The 19,336-nt window shown below is 43.6% G+C and overlaps 1 protein-coding gene across 2 annotated transcripts in view; it reads right to left on the reverse strand.

Moving 5' to 3' along the window:
- SYT1 (synaptotagmin 1) overlaps window positions 1–19,336 on the reverse strand; it is a 179,833-nt gene that overhangs the window by 107,544 nt on the left and 52,953 nt on the right. Inside the window, exon 3 of one of the 2 annotated variants that reach the window (XM_054399544.1) lies at window positions 1,829–1,942. In XM_054399544.1, the coding sequence (XP_054255519.1) occupies window positions 1,829–1,942 (114 nt within the window). Of the gene's footprint in view, window positions 1–1,828; window positions 1,952–19,336 lie in introns of both variants that reach the window. The other variant, XM_054399543.1, reaches the window with a different exon arrangement.

The raw sequence follows: 19,336 nt of genomic DNA on the forward strand, positions 1-19,336 counted from the left end.
AAAGCCACATCAAAGACTGAAAAACAAGTCTTTGGCTTTAAGTTAACAGAGTAGAAAAAGCAATTCAAATCCCTTTTAAAATCTCTCTCTCTCTAAAACTGAGGAATCATGTTCTGGAGAGTACATCACTCATCTTGTCTCCATCCTTACCTCTGGGCAATATATTAGCCAGAGTTTCAGTCTGCAGTTTTGTGCCACAGCAGTATGCTTCTCCAAGATGTAGCATAGTTTAGAGTAGCAAAATAAACCAGGAAGCCATAACTCAAACAATTTATTACCTTAATTAAATGCTACACACTTCTACAGATTTCTTCCTTGCTCGTCTTATTTCTCTTTGTAAAAAACAGTTCCAAAAAATCACCAAAATCACCATTTCCTATTTTAAAATTCACACAGAGAGTTTCTTCTCACAGTCTAAGGAAACTGAAATCCCTTTTGTCAGAACACAGTTGCAACTTTTCCTTTTTTCCCTCTGTGGAGAGACTAATGCTTCATACTGAATTTCATAGTGATTGATTTCATACTGATTGATTTCACAGTGATTGATTTCATACTGATTTCATACTGATTGATTTCATACTGATTTCAACCTGCTTTTAAGGAGGATCAGAATGACTCAACACATGACCAAAGAAATTCACACTCAGAGTTGAAGAAAGGATCCTTTAACCACAGATGCTGGAAAAGCTTTGGAATTCTTCTGGGCTCTTGCATTGAAAAACAAGAAGGGGTAGTCAAAAGCAGAATTCAAAAGAGAGAGAAATACTCAGGTCATACCTGGGTGTAAATATCCAGAAGATCAGAGAGAAATAGAGAGGAATAGAGAAGAATTATGTGGGTTTGACTTAAGTTGCCAAAAAAAAAAGTCATGAAATGCAGGATATGTATTCTCAAGTTCACTGGAAACCATGCATTAGAAGTGAAGAAGTCAGATGTGTTGGTGGACTTTGGGCCAAAGTTAAGCACAGTGAGTTTCACTCTGAGGCTATGGATTGGTATATCAGCAAAAGTGATCCCAATGACAGCAAGAGTCCAGGCAAGGGAATTAAATGAATTAATTAAGGTTGTCTGAGGAGGTGGTGGAAGCCCCATCCCTGGAGGTTTTCAAGGCCAGTCAGGATGTGGCTGTGAGCAACCTGATGTAGTGTGAGGTGTCCCTGCCTATGGCAGGGGAGTTGGAACTGGCTGATCCTTGAGAACCCTTCCAGCCCTGACAACTCTATGATACTGTGATGCTAAATAGGAGATAGTTCGGTATCTGGCCAGATAGGTCTACATCATATTATTTTGTCTGCTCCTACTGAACACTTGGGCAAGTATGCCAAAGTTAGGTTTGGCAGCTTCAGAGCAGGGCACTCTCCTTGACTGGAGAGATTCTTCTTGTCTGGCTTTCCTCTTTTATTTCACACAAACTTTTGTTTTTATTTTATTTGAACTTCTGTTCCAAACTACAATTTTCTCAGCTGGTAGATGTACTTTCAGGGAGGGCAACAGAACCTCTTTGTCCTACCAACCTTTGTTTGCTGACATTTTCAATCTCTGTGGGCTAAAGCTTTTTTACTGCCTGCTCGCAAGCTCCATAATATAAAGCTATTAATAACCATTAGACAAAACTGTGCCTTCAGTTTTGATGAAGGGTTTAATATCAACTCTGAGTACATTGAATACCATTTAGTAGTACCTCTGTCATGAATCTTCAGTCTTGCTTTCTCCCTTTACTCCATGCAAGCAGGAAAGATTGCAGAAATACCCACTGTAACTAAATGTAATCTTTCATTTTCCCCTTGCACACACAGAAATGGAATGTTACAAGTCGGTTCTTTCAAACCTGATTGTTCTGGAAGTCATAATCCAAAGAATATTGGATTTTTCCAAGTTTCTCCACTTCTTTGGGCTCTTCTTTTTCTTCTCCATCAGTCAGCCCAGTCTCAGCATCATCATCCTTAAGAGCCTAGAAAGAAGGAACGCAATACTCATAAATACTGCAAACTCTTCGAGTACCACTTTAAAATAGACACTGTCTTCAAATCTATTTTAAAGCCATTAAAAGCAAGCATGGCAGCAGAAATCCAAATATGCAATTTACATATTTATACTATTGAAGTTGCTCAGGAAGATGTTATAAATCAGCAGGCAAGCAATGGAAGTAGGAGGAAGGAAGCTTCTCGGACTATTACAAGCAAGGACTGTTATAAAACCTGAAAGTAGAAACAGAATATCAACTCGATATGTAAAAAAAGAAAAAAAGAAATCCTTCTGGGCTCACACTGCCTCTTAAAGAGGCACAAGGAGGCAAACATGCTATTCAGTAAGCAAAGTCAGACATTCATTCAAGTTAAGGCTGTCTTGGCAAGGTCAAACCTGGTTGTGCATGCTGTGAATCGTTTGCAATCGGCAACACGTTTCGGTCGGATTGCTATGATAAAGAGCGTGTGCTGTGGATGAGGTCTTCCTGCAATCATATGCCAAACATCCTTCACGTTGATTTAGAATGGATATGGAAGCAAAGTTTCCACCATGCCATTAGCAAATGCATGTTTCTCTTTTCCCTCCCCTCCCTTCCCTCCATCCCTCCCAGGGACCAATTTCCTTTGTATTCATTCTCGCTATAAAGCTTGGCTGAACCAAATTGATTGCAAGTTGATTTTAGTGTGCTTAGAAAGGAATAAAAAAAACCAAAACAAAACAAAGCAAGACAGAACTGCTTACAGCTTTGCCTATATTGCACAAAATCTGCTGTTTTTCCTAAAGGCTACAGCAGTTATCTTTGATTTTAAACAGAATTAAAATCCTAAATTATGTAATCGTTTGTTTATTTATTATTATTTGTTGTTTTTTTTTCCTGTACCAGAAAGCTGAAGTATTTGCACTGTGGAAAAGGAGATTCATACAACTGCTTCATAGATTCATAGATTAGCAGGTTGGAAGGGACCTCAAGGATCATCTAGTCCAACCTTTCAGGGTGTAGTTTAAATGAGATGGCCCAGCACCCATTCAAGCTGGGCCTTGGAACTGTCTAATGTGGGAGACTCCACTGTCTCCCTCAGGAGTTTATTCCAATGTCTAATAGTTTGAATGGTGAAAAAAAGATTTCTGGCATCCAGTCTGAATCTTCCCAGTAGCAACTTGCACCCATTACTCCTTGTCTTCACCATGTGACTGTGTAAGGAGGGAGTCTCCCTCTTCATGATAGTCACCCTTTATGTACTTGTACATGGTTATGAGGTCTCTCCTAAGCCTTCTCTTCTATAGACTGAGCAAACCCAGTGCTCTCAGCTTTAGAATCATAGAATCTCAGAGTTCTTAGGGTTGGAAGGGACCTCAAAGCTCGTGGTTAAAACATATGAAGCATAACTAACTATGTAAATCTTATTCCAGCAGACTCTAGCCTCAGTAAGAACTGAAAATGGACAAAAGTGGTGAGAAAAAGAGTGAAAAATCATGGAAAGGGTGAAAATAAAGTTGAGAGTGTGAAAACTCAGAGCTGAGCATTCATGCAGAGCTGTTATTTCTATGTGACAGTAAAAAGCATTGCTTATCTACAAAAGCCCTGTCTGGATGAAAGTTCCTTCTAGATGGAACTTCTGCTTGCACAAGAAAGCTGTTAAGTGCAGGACTAAGATTTGTTACATTCTTTTCTTTTCTTTTTTTTTCCCCCCACAATGTAAGTTGGTCACAGAATAACAGAATGTTAGGGGTTGGAAGGGGCCTTGAAAAATAATCCAGTCCAACCCCCCTGCCAGAGCAGGATCACCTAGAGTAGGTCACACAGGAACACATCCAGGTGGGGTTTGAATGTCTCCAGAGAAGGAGACTCCACAACCCCCCTTGGCAGCCTCTTCCAGTGTTCTGTCACCCTCACAGGGAAAAACATTCACACAGAACCTCCTATTCCCCAGCTTGCATCCGTTGCCCCTTGTCCTATCATTGGACACCACTGAGCAGAGCCTGGCTCTGTCCTCCTGACAGTCACCCCTCACATCTTTATCAGCATGAATGAGGTCACACTTTAGTCGTCTCCTCTCCAAGCTGAAGAGCCCTCAGCTCCCTCAGGCTCTCCTCATAAGGAAGATGTTCTACTCTCTTCATCATCTTTGTGGCTCTGAGCTGGACTCATTCAAGCAGTTCCCTGAGGTCCTCCTTGAATGGAGGGGCCCAGAACTGGACACAATACTCCAGATATGGCCTCAGCAGGGCAGACTAAAAGGGAAGGAGAGCCCCTCTTGACCTGGTCTGAAGAGACCTACAGCATCTATAAACAATCAGATGCAGCTGGAGTTACCTACTTGAAGAGAGAGCAAGGCTGGAAAATAGCTATACAGCTGATGGTGAAAGAATGAAAGTAAAGGCATGAACATTCTCACTCAGCCAGGAACACAGTGTGGGTTATGCAACAGCTGTGTGGGTGTGGTAAGAAGACTGATCTCTCAAGTAGAAAATGTTATTTTTCAGAAAGTAGATTTAAATTCAAAAGGTCAGACTCAAAAGTGTACAGTATTAAGCAATTATTTCTCTCCTTTTTGAAGCCAGCTAGAAATGCAGCTGGCATCGCTCAGCTGAGATCAATGCAGTGACATTGATTTATGCAAGCTGGGGAGCTGGGGTTGGGTTAAATATCTGGATGTTAGCAAATGATGGACTCAGAATCACAGAGTCACAGAAACATTCAGGTTGGAAAAGACCCTCAGCAGCACTGAATCCAACCCAGAACCCTGCTCTACAAGGCTCACCCCTAAACCATAGCCCCAAGCACCACAGACAAACCACCTTGAAACACAGCCAGGCTTGGGGACTCCACCACCTCCCTGGGCAGCACATTCCAATCCATGACCACTCTTGCCTTCAAAAAATGTTTCCTACTGTCCAGTCTAAACCTACCCAGTGGCAGCTTGAGGCCATTCCCTCTTGTTCTGTCACTAATTCCCTGTGAGAAGAGACCAGCAGCAGCCTCTCCACAAGCTCCTTTCAGGTAGTTGTAGCCAGCAATGAGGTCTCCCCTCAGCCTCCTTTTTTTTCAATCTAAGCAGCCCCAGCTCCTTCAGTCATTCCTCATCAGATTTATTCTCCAACTCTACTAGGAACATAAACTACAGCCTACCTGGATGAGATCAGTGGGTGAGGTTGGTAGTGAATAAGAATCACAGGAGATGGTGGAAGGGTAATAACTTTTGGAACCTAACCATTTCTACTCAGAAGGGCTGAATTGCCTAAAAAGAAAATTATTTGGAGACATTTTAATCGTTGAGCTATTGTTGAGCTATTTAATTGTTGCTAGTGAGCTGCCTGGCTGTAGCACAACATTGCTGTTAGGACAAGTGTGACACCTCAAAACTGACAGGCCCTGTGGCATGAGGCACAGCCCCTGCAGGACCCCATGTGGGACTGTCAGGATATGAGGTGCTGTGAGGATGGGATTACAAATAAGCTTGGAGCAACCACATTTATCTGAGCCTGGAGATGCAATAACTCAGAGTGAGATGCTAACTCCAGACCTACTGCTCTGAATCATCCCTGTACTACCCTAATAGAGAACTCCATGATGGAAAAGTGATAAACAAGCTCCAGCATATCACCATTTCTGGGCTTTCTGATGGGCCATCTATTTATGACCTGGATTTTATTTGAGAGGGAATATCCTACAACTCTTCCTCAGGGATAAAAGGGAGAATGCAAAAAGAACTTTATGTGCTAATTTCTAGGTATGAGGAATTTGTCACTGTTGCATCAAGGGAAGAGTTACAGGACCTGTGGAGCTGATAAAATGGGGAGATGCCAGAGCTGTGGGTAAGTCAGTGTGAAAAAGTTCTTATTATGATTATTCAAAGTATAATGGGAAGCCAATGTCCCTCTTGCAAGGAAGTTTTGAAGTGCAGGCAGAAAATGTTGCCTGTTTGGGAAACTTTTCCCCAGGTTATGAGAGGCTCCATTGGAAGGTGAAAGCTGTTTCCCAGGGAGATGGAAAACATTGCACATTACTCAGGGCAGCTGAGAAGCTATATGGCTCTTTTTGACCTTGACTTAGAAATACTGAAGCACTAAGAAACAGGAAGAATGAGACAGTGTTTGGATTTGGCCAAGGTCATGGCATGTGGGGAGGAAAGAAATGACAAATGATTATCTCTACAGCAGTCTGTAGATAATAGTTTTTGCCATCAAGAGACGAATTTGCTTTCAAACCAGAGGCCAATACTTCAAGAAGCAGCTGACTCAAAGGAAGTGCAGAAGTTTCTCGTGTTTGATGCAGCTGCTGAGTTCTAAAGAAGAAGAATTTGATTGCTTCGAAGTACTCCAAACAACCCTGTAGGGATTTTCATTCTGTATTGTGATTCTCTGAAAGATCAATACTTAATGGAACAGAGCTGCAACCCCCAATTTATAGCACACTGCATCACATTATATTGGATCTCACTGCTGTATTCCTACAATCAATTAAAATAAGCAGCTATATTTTATTGGCTTTTAGAAACCATAAAATGTTTTTAATTATGAGCCAACTTTTTTTTTTTTTCCTCCAGCTCCTTTAGCTGCCACGACTGTAATCAGGAGGCCCGTATTTAGGTGCAGAGGCGTGCAAGCCTTTTCTTTCCTGATATTTTCTTTTGGTTCCATGACATTTAAAATGCTTTTATGCAACACCCAAAAAGCATTATGACATTTTGCTGGAGAGCAGATTTGTCTCTCCTCATTTGGGACAACTAGGAATTTCGCTCCAGTGGTCTCCTCATCTCTGCACAGCACATGCAGAAGTACACAACAGTGAAACCTCTGACATGTGGCTAAGTACCTGAAAAATACAGGCTCAGATATAAGCAGGTTGAGGAACATACACACACAAAAAAGTGGCAATCCAGTGATACAGCCACATCACAGAATGACTGAATCACACAATTATTGAGGCTGGAAAAGACCTCTGAGCCAGGCTGGATGAGGCTCTGGCCAGCCTGCTGTAGTGTGAGGTGTCCCTGCCCATGGCAGGGGGTTGGAACTGGATGATCCTTGTGGTCCCTTCCAACCCTGACTGATTCTATGATTCTGTGATTCTATGATCAAGCCCAGCCTATGACACAACACCACCACATCAGCTAAACCATGCCACCAAGTGCCACAGCCAAGCTTTTCTTAAAGACTTCCAGGGATGGTGTCTCCATCACCTCCCTGGGCAGTCCATCCCAGTGCCTAATCAGCCTTTCTGTGAGGAAGTGCTTCCTGATATCCAACCTGAACCTCCCCTGGCACAGCTTCAGGCCATGTCCTCTTGTCCTGGGAGCAGAGCCTGACCCCCACCTGACTACAACTTTGAGGTAGTTGTAGAGAGTGATAAGGTCCCCTCTGAGTCTCCTCTTCTCCAGGCTGACCACCCTCAGCTCCCTCAGCCTCTCCTCATCAGCCTTTCCCTCCAGCCCCCTCCCCAGTCTGGTTGCTCTCCTCTGGACCTGCTCTGGCACCTCAAGATCCTTCCTGCAGTGAGGGCTCAGAGCTGCACACAGTGCTGGAGGTGAGGCCTCACCAGTGCCAAGTACAGGGGCAGAATTCCCATCCCTAGTCCTGCTGGCCACATTATTCCTGATACATCAAAGGAAAACAGCTTGTGGACAAAGTTCCTCTGTGCCAGGGACCTTAACAGAGCCTCAGCATGTACAATAAATGTTTTCTTAGACCTGGGAGACAAATCTTTGAGCTGCCTCTCATTAAATCTATATTTGAACGAGCTCTGTAACTGAAAAAAAGGGAAAAAAAGGAAAGAAAAATGAAAACTGCTTGTAATTGCAGTTTTGCAAACTCCACACTTTGCAGTGGGTTTTTCACATTCCCTGGGCTTCCTCCTCCTCTCATTCCTCCAGCTGACAAAAGCCTCCCTCCAGCTGACGCTGCCTCTTGATACTGAAAATCTCTCTTGCTTCCAGCTCAGTTCCACCAAAAGCCCTGCACCATGTCACTGCATTTGCCCCACTGATATCTAACACAGAACACAAGAGAGATTCTGAGGATTAGAACAGCTTTATGTATTCTTCCATCGAATCCCTTTCAAAACTCTGTAGAAATGGAGAGGGTCTGCAAGGGATTTAGTGCAGTTGCTCTGCTGGTTGTCTTAAGATCCCAGGTCTATAGAAGTCCCTGGAAATCACACTGATATAAGACTCAGATAACAAAGCTCCTTGTGTCCCATCCAGTGAGAGAGAGAGGTCACAGTCATGTCTGAGCCACTAGGAGGATGCAAAGCCCCATGAAGATGCATCTTGCACTTTCATTCCAGCCTCACTTATCTTTGTACCTCATTGTTAAGGCCTAGTTCATGTCACAAGCTATGTAAGACTGCAAAAAAAAAAGTGGTTTTCATTGTCATATGTAAAGAAACACTCCTGTTACTAAGTTCCTTCCAGTCATGGGGTGGCCTATGACCTCACTTTTAAGGCAAAAAGTTAGCAGTAAGCAAGAAGGAGAGATGTTAGGTAGGGTGGCATTAAGAGGAGTGTGTCCAGCAGATCCAGGGAGGTTCTGCTCCCCCTCTACTCTGCCCTGGGGAGACCCCACCTGGAATCCAGTTTGGGGCTTCCCAGTTCAAGAGGGACAGGGATCTGCTGGGGAGAGTCCAAAAGAGGGCTACAAGGACGATGAAGGTACTGGAGCACTGCCTGATGAGTTTGGAGAGGAGAGGACTGAGAGGGGATTTAATCAATATTTATCAATATCTGATGGCTGGGGGTCAAGAGGGAGGGGACAGGCTCTGCCCAGTTGGACCCTGGGATAGGACAAGAGGCAGTGGATGGAAACTCCAGCACAGGAAGAGGAACTTCTTTACTGTGAGAGTCACACAACCCTGGAACAGGCTGCCCAGAGAGGTTGTGGAGTCTCCTCCTCTGGAGACTTTCCAGCCCCATCTGGATGTGTTCCTGTGTGACCTGTGCTGGATTCTATGGTCCTGCTCTGGCAGGGGAGTTGGACTCAATGATCTCTGGAGGTCCCTTCCAACCCCTAACACACTGTGAGCCTGTGAAAACAGAACACTACCTGCAGCCTGTAAGTTTGCTACACAATGCAATGCTGCTGTCCCAAGTTCCATGCCCAGCTGCCTCATCAATCATTCCTTTTGTTCACATGGTGAAAGGGCTATTTTTTTTTAACATGCAAACGATGCCCAGTCCTCAGGCCTGTGCACTGCCTGCTGAGCTGAATGGAAGAAAACAATATGAGTGTACAGCAAGAATGTTCTGTGCCATGGCCAACAATGAATTCACCAGGAAGGCAATTTTCCCTCTACACTTCCACACCTAGAAAGGGCTGCATTTCCACTAATGGTGCTGCAGCTTTTATCAATTACTTTCCACCACTTAGCAATTTCTATCACATTCAAGAGCAGCATATTTCTAACCTGGCCAATTTTTATCTCAGGAGAAAAAGAGGAAAGATGGAAAGACAGAAAGAAAGACAGAAAGACAGAAAGAAAGCAAGAAAGAAAGAAAGAAAGAAAGCAAGAAAGAAAGAAAAGAAGGAAGAAAGGGAGAAAGAAAGAAAGGAAGGAAGGAAGAAAAAAGGAAGGAAGGAGGAAAGAAAGAAAGCAAGCAAGCAAGAAAGAAAGAAGGAAAGAAAGAGAAAGAAAGAAAGAAAAAGAAAGAAAGAAAGAAAGAAAGAAAGAAAGAAAGAAAGAAAGAAAGAAAGAAAGAAAGAAAGAAAGAAAGAAAGAAAGAAAGAAAGAAAGAAAGAAAGAAAAAGAAAGAAAGAAGGAAAGAAAGAGAAAGAAAGAGAAAGAAAGAAAAAGGAAGGAAGGAAGGAAGGAAGGAAGGAAAAAGAAAGAAAGAAAGAAAGAAAGAAAGAAAGAAAGAAAGAAAGAAAGAAAGAAAGAAAGAAAGAAAGAAAGAAAGAAAGAAAGAAAGAAAAAGAAAGAAAGAAAGAAAGAAAGAAAAGGAAAGAAAGAAAGAGAAAGAAAGAGAAAGAAAGAAAGAAAGAGAAGAAAGGGAGAAAGAAAGGAAGGAAGGAAGGAAGGAAGGAAGGAAGGAAGGAAGGAAGGAAGGAAGGAAGGAAGGAAGGAAGGAAGGAAAGAAAAAGAAAGAAAGAAAGAAAGAAAGAAAGAAAGAAAGAAAGAAAGAAAGAAAGAAAGAAAGAAAGAAAGAAAGAAAGAAAGAAAGAAAGAAAGAAAGAAAGAAAGAAAGAAAGAAAGAAAGAAAGGAAAGAAAGAAAGAAAGAAAGAAAGAAAGAAGAAAGAAAGAAAGAAAGAAAGAAAGAAAGAAAGAGAAAAAGAAAGAAAGAAGGAAAGAAAGAGAAAGAAAGAAAAAGGAAGGAAGGAAGGAAGGAAGGAAGGAAGGAAGGAAGGAAGGAAGGAAGGAAGGAAGGAAAGGAAGAAAGAAAGAAAGAAAGAAAGAAAGAAAGAAAGAAAGAAAGAAAGAAAGAAAGAAAGAAAGAAAGAAAGAAAGAAAGAAAGAAAGAAAGAAACAAAGAAAAAGAAAGAAAGAAAGAAAGAAAGAGAAAGAAAGAGAAAGAAAGAAAGAGGAAGGAAGGAAGGAAGGAGGAAGGAAGGAAGGAAGGAAGGAAGGAAGGAAGGAAGGAAGGAAGGAAGGAAGGAAAGAGAAGAAAGAAAGAAAGAAAGAAAGAAAGAAAGAAAGAAAGAAAGAAAGAAAGAAAGAAAGAAAGAAAGAAAGAAAGAAAGAAAGAAAGAAAGAAAGAAAGAAAGAAAGAAAGAAAGAAAGAAAGAAAGAAAGAAAGAAAGAAAGAAGGAAAGAAAGAAAGAAAAAGAAAGAAAGAAGCAAAAGCCTTTAAAGACTACTGGCTGATTTTCTATCAGAAAGCATAGCAGCCTGCCATTGTAACACATTCCCTATCAGAGCCCCTCAGAAGGAAATGCAACATTTCATTCATTCAAGCATCTGCTCTCTCTCCATGAGTTAATTTGAAGAGCATGTTGTGCATGGGTTTCCAGTGGCTGAGCCAGGCTTTGCTCATTGTGAAATCTCCTTTGCCATTAGTGCTGCAAGAGCCTTGGCCTCGCACACCAGCAGTGGCCCACACCGATGCACAGAATGAGCAAGGCCCTGCTGTGTCCAGTGTGCCATGCCATGACATGGCTTCCTTGCTTGTTATCCAGGTTTTAAATCACAGAATTCACCAGGTTGGAAAAGGTTGGAAAAAATCTTTGAGATCATCCAGTCCAACCTATCAGCCAGCACCATCTAACCAACTAACCCATGGCACTGAGTGCCTCATCCAGTCTGGTTTTAAATACTTCCAGGGACAGTGAATCCACTACCACTGCGGGCAGCACATTCCAATGGCCAATCTCTCTTTCTGGGAAGAATTTCTTCCTACCATCCAGCCTATACCACCCTTGGTGCAGCTTAAGACTGTGTCCTCTCCTTCTGTCACTGCTGCCTGAGACTAGCCCCCACTTGGCTACAACCTCCCTTCAGGTAATTGTAGAGAGCAATAAGGTCTCCCCTGAGCCTCCTTTTCTCCAGGCTAAATGTCTGTTGGGTTACTCAAAAAGATTTCTTTCTTCACTAGCTCCTTGACCTGAGGTCCCCACGATCAGCATAAGAGCTCACTCAATTGTTTGGGTAGTAAAATACCAACTGATTCTACTGCAACAAAAGAATACAGCAAATGCTGGAGGTGTTCAATGCAAAATATAAATCACAGAATCATAGAATCAGTCAGGGTTGGAAGGGACCTCAAGGACCATCTACTTCCAACCCCCATGCCATGGCCAGGGACACCTCACACTACAGCAGCCTGGCCAGAGCCTCATCCAGCCTGGCCTTAAACACCTCCAGGGATGGGGCCTCAACCACCTCCCTGGACAACCCATTCCAGGCTCTCACCACTCTCATGGGGAAGAACTTCTTCCTCACATCCAGCCTGAATCTCCCCACTTCCAGCTTTATTCCATTCCCCCTGGTCCTATTACGACCTGAGATCCTAAAAAGTCCCTCCCCAGCCTTCAGATCCTGGAAGGCCACAAGAGGTCTCCTGGGAGCCTTCTCCTCTCCAGACTGAACAGCCCCAACTCTTTCAGTCTGCCCTCATTCATAAATGCATACATTCATGCTAGAGCTGTTAAGCCCCCAGACCAACCTGCTTTTCTTGTAGCTAGTGTTTACTTGCTGAAAAATGCAGCTGATCTCAGCCTGGGGGCCTGTGGGTCAGGGTTCTTCTTGAATGCAGGACCCATGTGCATAAACCACAAGAAGTAAGCACTCTTGCAAGTATGCTAAAGAGCTCTGCTCCCAGCTTCCCATATGGCAGTGCTTGGTTCTGCTAGGCAGCAGGCTGTGAGTAGGAGGCAGCTTGAGGCTGCTTGGCCAGTGCATGCTGTTCAATCAATTGTTCTTCATCCTCTCCAGATGAATGGCAATGAGCCAGATGCAAGCATGTTTTGGGACAGAACTATATCCTCCATATCACAGAATCACAGAATGTTAGGGGCCAAAAGGCACCTTGAGAGATCACCCAGACCAACATCCCTGCCAGAGCAGGAGCACCCACAGCAGATCACACAGGAGCACAGCCAGGCAGCTCTTGAATAGCTCCAGACAGGGAGACTCCACAACCCCCCTGGGCAGCCTCTTCCAGGGTTCTGTCACCCTCATAAGGAAAAATAAATTCTTCCTCCTGTTTCCATGGAACTTCCTATGCCTCAACTTTCACCACTGCCCCTTGTGCTGGCATTGGGCATCACCCAGCAGAGCCTGGCTCCAGTCTCTGGGCACTCCCCCTGCACATCTTTAGCAACAGCAATGAGGTCACCTCTCAGGCTCCTTTTCTCCAAGCAGCAGAGCCCTCAGCTCCCTCAGCCTCTCCTCATAACATACATTTATTTCTCTTTGAAAAATCTGTCACACTAGGACTACATCTATTTAACACTAAAAATTAACCTAAATATAGCCAGAAATGATTTATTGGGTGCCACACTGATCAATGGGGAACAAAAAGCTGACAAAGACCTGTTCTTTTGGCTCAGTTCCTTAAGAACATCCAAGATCATCCTCTGATCACCCTCTAAACAGACTTGAAGTTTATTTTTGCTATTCATTTTCCTTGTTCTTCACTTTGTAAAGAATAAAGGGCCTTTGCTTAAAAAGTAAACAAGTAAATACTCAATGATTCTGTGATTTCCAGTGGGGTTTGAAATGTTTACCTCACTGATATGAACTGCTGCTCTTGTTGTGGGTTATTCATACCCACTAAGTCCAGGCACTTAGTGTAAGAGGTTAGCTCTCCATGCAATCAGTGGATACAGGTAAAAGACTCAAGAGTGTGATTCAAAACACTTAATTCAGGGAATGATTGCCTGCTTTGTAGACACCACTCATTAGCAACCTGCAAACTCTGGTCTTGAATAAAGAATTCAAAATTTGGTCTGTTAATCAAGAGAAGGCAAGAAAGAAATGTCCTTGACAATGGAAGCTTCTTCCAGTAGGCAAGAATGTCAGTGCTGAAAACAAGATATGTAAGAATAAGAGTAAGATCTGTCTCTTCATATCATCCTGACAGTAAAAGAAATTATGATAAAAATAAGGGCAGGGGACAATCACAATATCTGAGGGCTGGGGGTCAAGAAGGAGGGGACAGGCTCTGCTCAGTTGTACCCTGGGATAGGACAAGAGGCAATGGATATACTACAGCACAGGAAGTTCCATCTCAGCATGAGGAGGAACTTCTTCATTGTGAGGGTCACAGAGCACTGGAACAGGCTGTCCAGAGAGATTGTGGAGGTTTTTGGGGTGTTTTCATGTATCCTGTGTATGTATTAGGTGTTAAGGATTCATGTGTTCTGTGTTTTGCTGGATATTTTTGAATACAATTTCTGCATTTCTCTCCAATTCAATGACAGCCATATTCATTTCACTTCCTTTGGCAGTAAAATCATTTCTGCCTGCTCTTTAAACCAAGACAAAGCCCAGCAGCATTCGAGCTGTGGCTCACAGCTATTGCTCCCATACTTTCAGGGTTCTGAAGCCTGATACAAATCTATGATACAGAAGGGTTGTACAGAAAACTCTTCAGAACACACAGCACTCATCTATGATGTTACACCTCCACAAACATCCTATTTGAAATGTGTTTTTTTGGTTGGTTGGGTGTTTTTTGTTGTGTTTTTTTTTTTTTTTCTTTTTCCCAGGGAGTTTTAGACATCCTGCAGAGTTGCCTTCTGAGGCAAGTCAATGGCATCCTGGCTGGGATCAGCAATGTTGTGTCCAGCAGGAGCAGGGAGGGGATTGTCACCTGGGACTCAGCTCTGGGGAGGCCACCTCCAGTGTTGTGTCCAGTTTTGGCACCTCAATCCAAGAGAGATGTGGAGGTGCTGGAGCCAGGGCAGAGGAGGGCAAGGAAGCTGGGAAGGGCCTGGAGAAGAAATCTGATGAAGAGAGACTGAAGGAGTTGGGGATGGTCAGTGTGAAACAGAGGAGGCTGAGGGAAGACCTCATTGCTGGCTACAACTACCTGAAAGGAGCTTGTGGAGAGGCTGCTGCTGGTCTCTTCTCACAGGGAATTAGTGACAGAACAAGAGGGAATGGCCTCAAGCTGCCACTGGGTAGGTTTAGACTGGACAGTAGGAAACATTTTTTGAGGGCAAGAGTGGTCATGGATTGGAATGTGCTGCCCAGGGAGGTGGTGGAGTCCCCAAGCCTGGATGTGTTTCAAGGTGGTTTGGCTGTGGTGCTTGGGGCTATGGTTTAGGGGTGAGCCTTGTAGAGTAGGGTTCTGGGTTGGACTTGGTGATCCTGAGGGTCTGTTCCAACCTGAATGTTTCTGTGATTGTGTGTAAAAGCAAGATGATTGCTCAAGCCTGAGACTGAGTTAATGTACAAATGGGGTCCCCATTGTTTCTGACTCATTTTCACTACTGTGATGCCTCTGTAGCAGAGACTGTCTTTCTGAGTGTGAAATAGGAGGTCTCATTGCATTGTGGATAAGCCACAATGAGCATTAATGTAACCATGAGCAGAAGATGCCAAGAAACAGGAGTTGGCACACTGAGACCAAGACAGGTAGTGGAATAAATGCTCTCACTGTTCTCTGGGCATTCAGCTGGGAAAAAGAACAAGCAGAAGAGTAAACATTGTAGAAGAAAAGGTCCTCCTGGGCTGCAGCAAAAGCAGCATTGCCAGCAGAGCCAGAGAGGTGATTCTGCCACTGTGCTCTGCTCTGCTGAGACCTCCCCTGGAGTACTGTGTGCAGGTCTGGAGCCCTCAATATAGGAAGGACATGGACCTGATGGAGAGGGTCCAGAGGAGGGCCATGAGAATGATCGGGGGTTGGAGCAGCTCTGCTGTGAGGACAGGCTGAGGGAGCTGGGGGTGTTCAGCCTGGAAAAGAGAAGGCTGCAGGGAGACCTAAGAGCAGCCTGCCAGGACCTGAAGGGGGCTACAGGAAGGCTGCAAAGAGACTGTTTGCAAAGGGCTGCAGGGACAGGATGAGGGACAATGGCTTCAAACTAGAGCAGAGCAGATTGAGATTGGATGTGAGGAACAAGTTCTTTCCCATGAGGGTGGTGGAACAGTGGCACAGGTTGCCCAGGGAGGTGGTTGAGGCTCCTTCCCTGGAGATATTGAAGGTGAGGCTGGAGGAGGCCCTGGGCAGCCTGATCTAGTTGGGGATGTCCCTGCTGAGGGCAGGGAGGTCGGACTGGATGAACTTTGGGGGTCCCTTCCAGCCCAGACCATTCTATGATTCTTTGATTCTATGATTCTATCACTGATAGCAACAGAGCTGGCCCTCAACAAGACCTCTTGGATTATTTCTGGCAATAAACACTTGGCTTTCTTTGAGTCAAATCCACGCTCTCTGGATGTCAATATGGATTGTACCTACTTGACTTTTACTGACTTCATTTAGATAATATTACCTTCATGCTACCAGGTCAACACACACTACTCTGAAATATTTCAGGGCACCTAACATTAAAAAATCTTGTTTGTTCAGTATTTTGACTCCATGAGGGCAAGGGTGTTTCATAGAATCATAGAACATCAGAGGTTGGAAGGAATGTCCAGAGATCATCCAGTCCAACCCCCTGCCAGAGAAGCATCACCCAGGGGAGTCTGCACAGCAATGCGTCCAGACAGGTTTTGAAAATCTCCAGAGAAGGAGACTCCACAACCTCTCTGGACAGCCTGTTCCAGGGCTCTGTCACCATAAAGAAGTTTCTCCTCATGTTGAGCTGAAACCTTCTCTGTTCAAGTTTGTCTCCATTGTTCCTTGGCTTATTCCTGTGCACCACCCAAAAGAGCCTGGCCCCCTCCCCTTGACACCCAGCCCTCAGCTCTTGAGAGACATTGATCAGATCCCCTCTCAGCCTTCTCTTCTCCAGACTAAACAGCCCCAGGGCTCTCAGTCTCTCTTCACAGGGGAGATGCTCAAGTCCCCTAAGCATCCTCCTGGCTCTCCCATGGACTCCCTCCAGCAGGTCTCTGTCTCTCTTGACTTGGGGAGCCCCAAACTGGACACAGGATTGCAGCTGTGGTCTGAGCAGGGCAGAGTAGAGGGGGAGAAGAACCTCCCTAGCCCTACTGGCCAGACTTCCCTTGCTGCCCCCCAGGATCCCACTGACTTTCTTGGGCACAAGGGCACATTGCTGTCCCATGCAGAACTTTGGAAGCCCAAACTGGACACAGTATTCCAGGTGTTTACTATTCAACAGCTAAAATCATAAGGTGAAATAGTCTAAGAAAATTTGTTGTTGTTTTTGTTACTGAAGTGCAATTTTGTGCAGTTGCAGCTCTCAATATCGTGTTACTGTCTAAGGTCCAGATGCTTGACTGCTATTAATACATGACCATGAGGCAGACTACTGCTGTGAAAGGAAGGGCTATGTAAAGGAAAAGCAAGCATACAAAGAAGTCAAGTGGATGACTGAAGGCCACTGTAAGTCTGTAGCTGAGCCAAGAATCTGCTTCTCATACTCCAGGGTGTTGTACACATACCTGATCTCAAATCCATTTCACCTACCAGACACATTCATCGTAAGCCAAAAATCTCTCACTAGTGACAGTGTTTTAGCCTGATGCAATGAGGAAGAACCAAGTTATTAAATCTCCTTCTCCACAAATGCTTTCTGACCTAATAAAATGTTCAGACCATCACAACAATCATTGTCCAAGCACCAGGGCTACATTTTTGTGATTTTTCAGTGGCATTGTTCATGACTGGTATGATTATATCTATTGCTTTCTTCAGCCCACAGGCAGAACTTCAGAAAGAATTTTCCTGTACCAGTGCATTAAATTCAGACCCAATCAACTGGCAGGTAAAATAGTGTCTCTGGAGCTGGGTGTTTGAGGGGCTTTATTTTTTTTCCCTAAAGAATCACAGAAACATTCAGGTCAGAGAAGACCCTCAGCATCCCCAAGTCCAACCCAGAACCCTACTCTACAAGGCTCACCCCTAAACCATAGCCCCAAGCACCACATCCAAACCAACTTTAAACACATCCAGGCCTGGGGACTCCACCACCTCCCTGGGCAGCACATTCCAATCCCTGACCACTCTTGCCCTGAAAAAACATTTCCTAGAAAGAAAAAAGTAATGAGACACACCAAGGGGCATTAGCAAAGACTGGAAAATTACAAAGGTGAAAATTATCATGGGAAGAGCTGATAAAAACATTGGAGCTGGCTGTCATTCAGTTGTACCAACTGTATGGAGGAAAAGACCACTTCAAAGAGTTTGGTATGGAGCCCTAAGAACTTGAAGTGTAGGCACTGTACTGAGATCATGAGAGAGCCCACAGCAAAAGTTTTGTGAGGTACCAATCATTTCAGCAATACTTAAGCAATGAAGGCACTAAAAATACACACTGCTTTCATCTGCTTTTGATATGGTGACATTTATGAACCAAAAAAAAAGTCAGAAAAAAATTAGCAAGTTACTTTGGTGTGCCTATCAATTTTAAACTTCAGCTTTCTGGTACAGTTTGACTTAGTATTTTAACCACAGAAAGAATGGCAACCTTTTTTCTCTCATTCTCCTCTAGCCACCCCAGAGGTTTGGTTGTACCCAACCAAAAAAAAAAAAAAACCCTCAAAACACCACAAAACCAAACCAAATCAATTTAGTTCAGCCTCTTGATGTGTGTTTCAAAGCTACTAGATATATAATTCTCAGCTGAGGAGCCAGAGCTGTCAGAAGACTCTATGGATCAGAGCTTCAGACAAGGTGCGTCCAAAGAGCAAAGTAAACCTACCGCCAGTGACAATCCAGAACAGTCATGAGATACAACACAGACAAGGAGGACAAAGGAGGAAGAAATGAAAATTAAAACATCCACACACAAACATTAGCAAAAACCATGGAGAAATGACCCTTTTACTGTAAGATATTCGTTAACCATTTGCTGTCACTGGAAGGAATCTCTTCCTCTCAGTGACCCTTTGTGGAGTTGTGTACTTGACAAAGCAAGAATTGACTCAGTGGAAATGGGTTTCAAGACTGAAAACCTGATCTTACTTCAAACTTTTCTCCCCCTGGACCTCAACTACATTTGTCCATAATCTAAATTGTTTCATAACCAGGTTCTCATTTCAAGTTGTGTTCCGGAAAGTGGACATTTTGGAGCACAAACACTCTTAGCAGAGACCAAAGCTGTATTCTGCTGCCTGTAATACCTGCCTATCATGTGGGACTGCTGAGCTGACTGAGTTTCAATGTCAAAAGGATCTTTAACTCAGTCAAGCTATTTGGCTCTATAATTGCTCGTCAGGGATGTGCAGGTTCAGTGCAGAGTATGTGCAGGGCAAAAGTTCTCTTTGACAAACAAACCCGTACTAAGATGGAAATTATACTTCCAGAAGCTCAGACTTTCCATTTACCAAATGCTACTCCCTTTCAAGCTTTGTGTGCTTAGGGAACTGGGACCTTACAAGATGCCAAGTGCCTATCAGCTGCTATTATGCACTCTCAGCTGAAGACAGAAGGTAATTAGCACTTTCAGGTTCAGGCCTAACAATGACTGAATTAATCTTTTTGATTTCTTGACAACGTTTCAGGTCTTTGGTACTGTACATTGCCCTTTATGATGGCATTCAGTTCACAACTTGATCTTCAATTGTTTTCCTTTTCCTTTTCTTTTCCTTTTTATCTTTCTTTTTCTTTTCCCTTTCCCTTTCCATTTTCCTTTCACTTTTTCTTTTTATTTTTTCTTTTCATTCTTTTTTCTCTTTTCCTTTTCCTTTTCCTTTTCCTTTTCCTTTTCCTTTTCCTTTTCCTTTTCCTTTTCCTTTTCCTTTTCCTTTCTCTTTCCCTTTCCCTTTTCCTTTCTCTTTCCCTTTTCCTTTTCCTTTCCCTTTTTATTTTTATTTTTTCTTTTCCTTCTTTTTTGTCTTTTCCTTTTCCTTTTTGTTTTTCC

This window comes from Indicator indicator, chromosome 3, assembly GCF_027791375.1.
Source record: "Indicator indicator isolate 239-I01 chromosome 3, UM_Iind_1.1, whole genome shotgun sequence".
NCBI classification, from domain to species: domain Eukaryota; kingdom Metazoa; phylum Chordata; class Aves; order Piciformes; family Indicatoridae; genus Indicator; species Indicator indicator.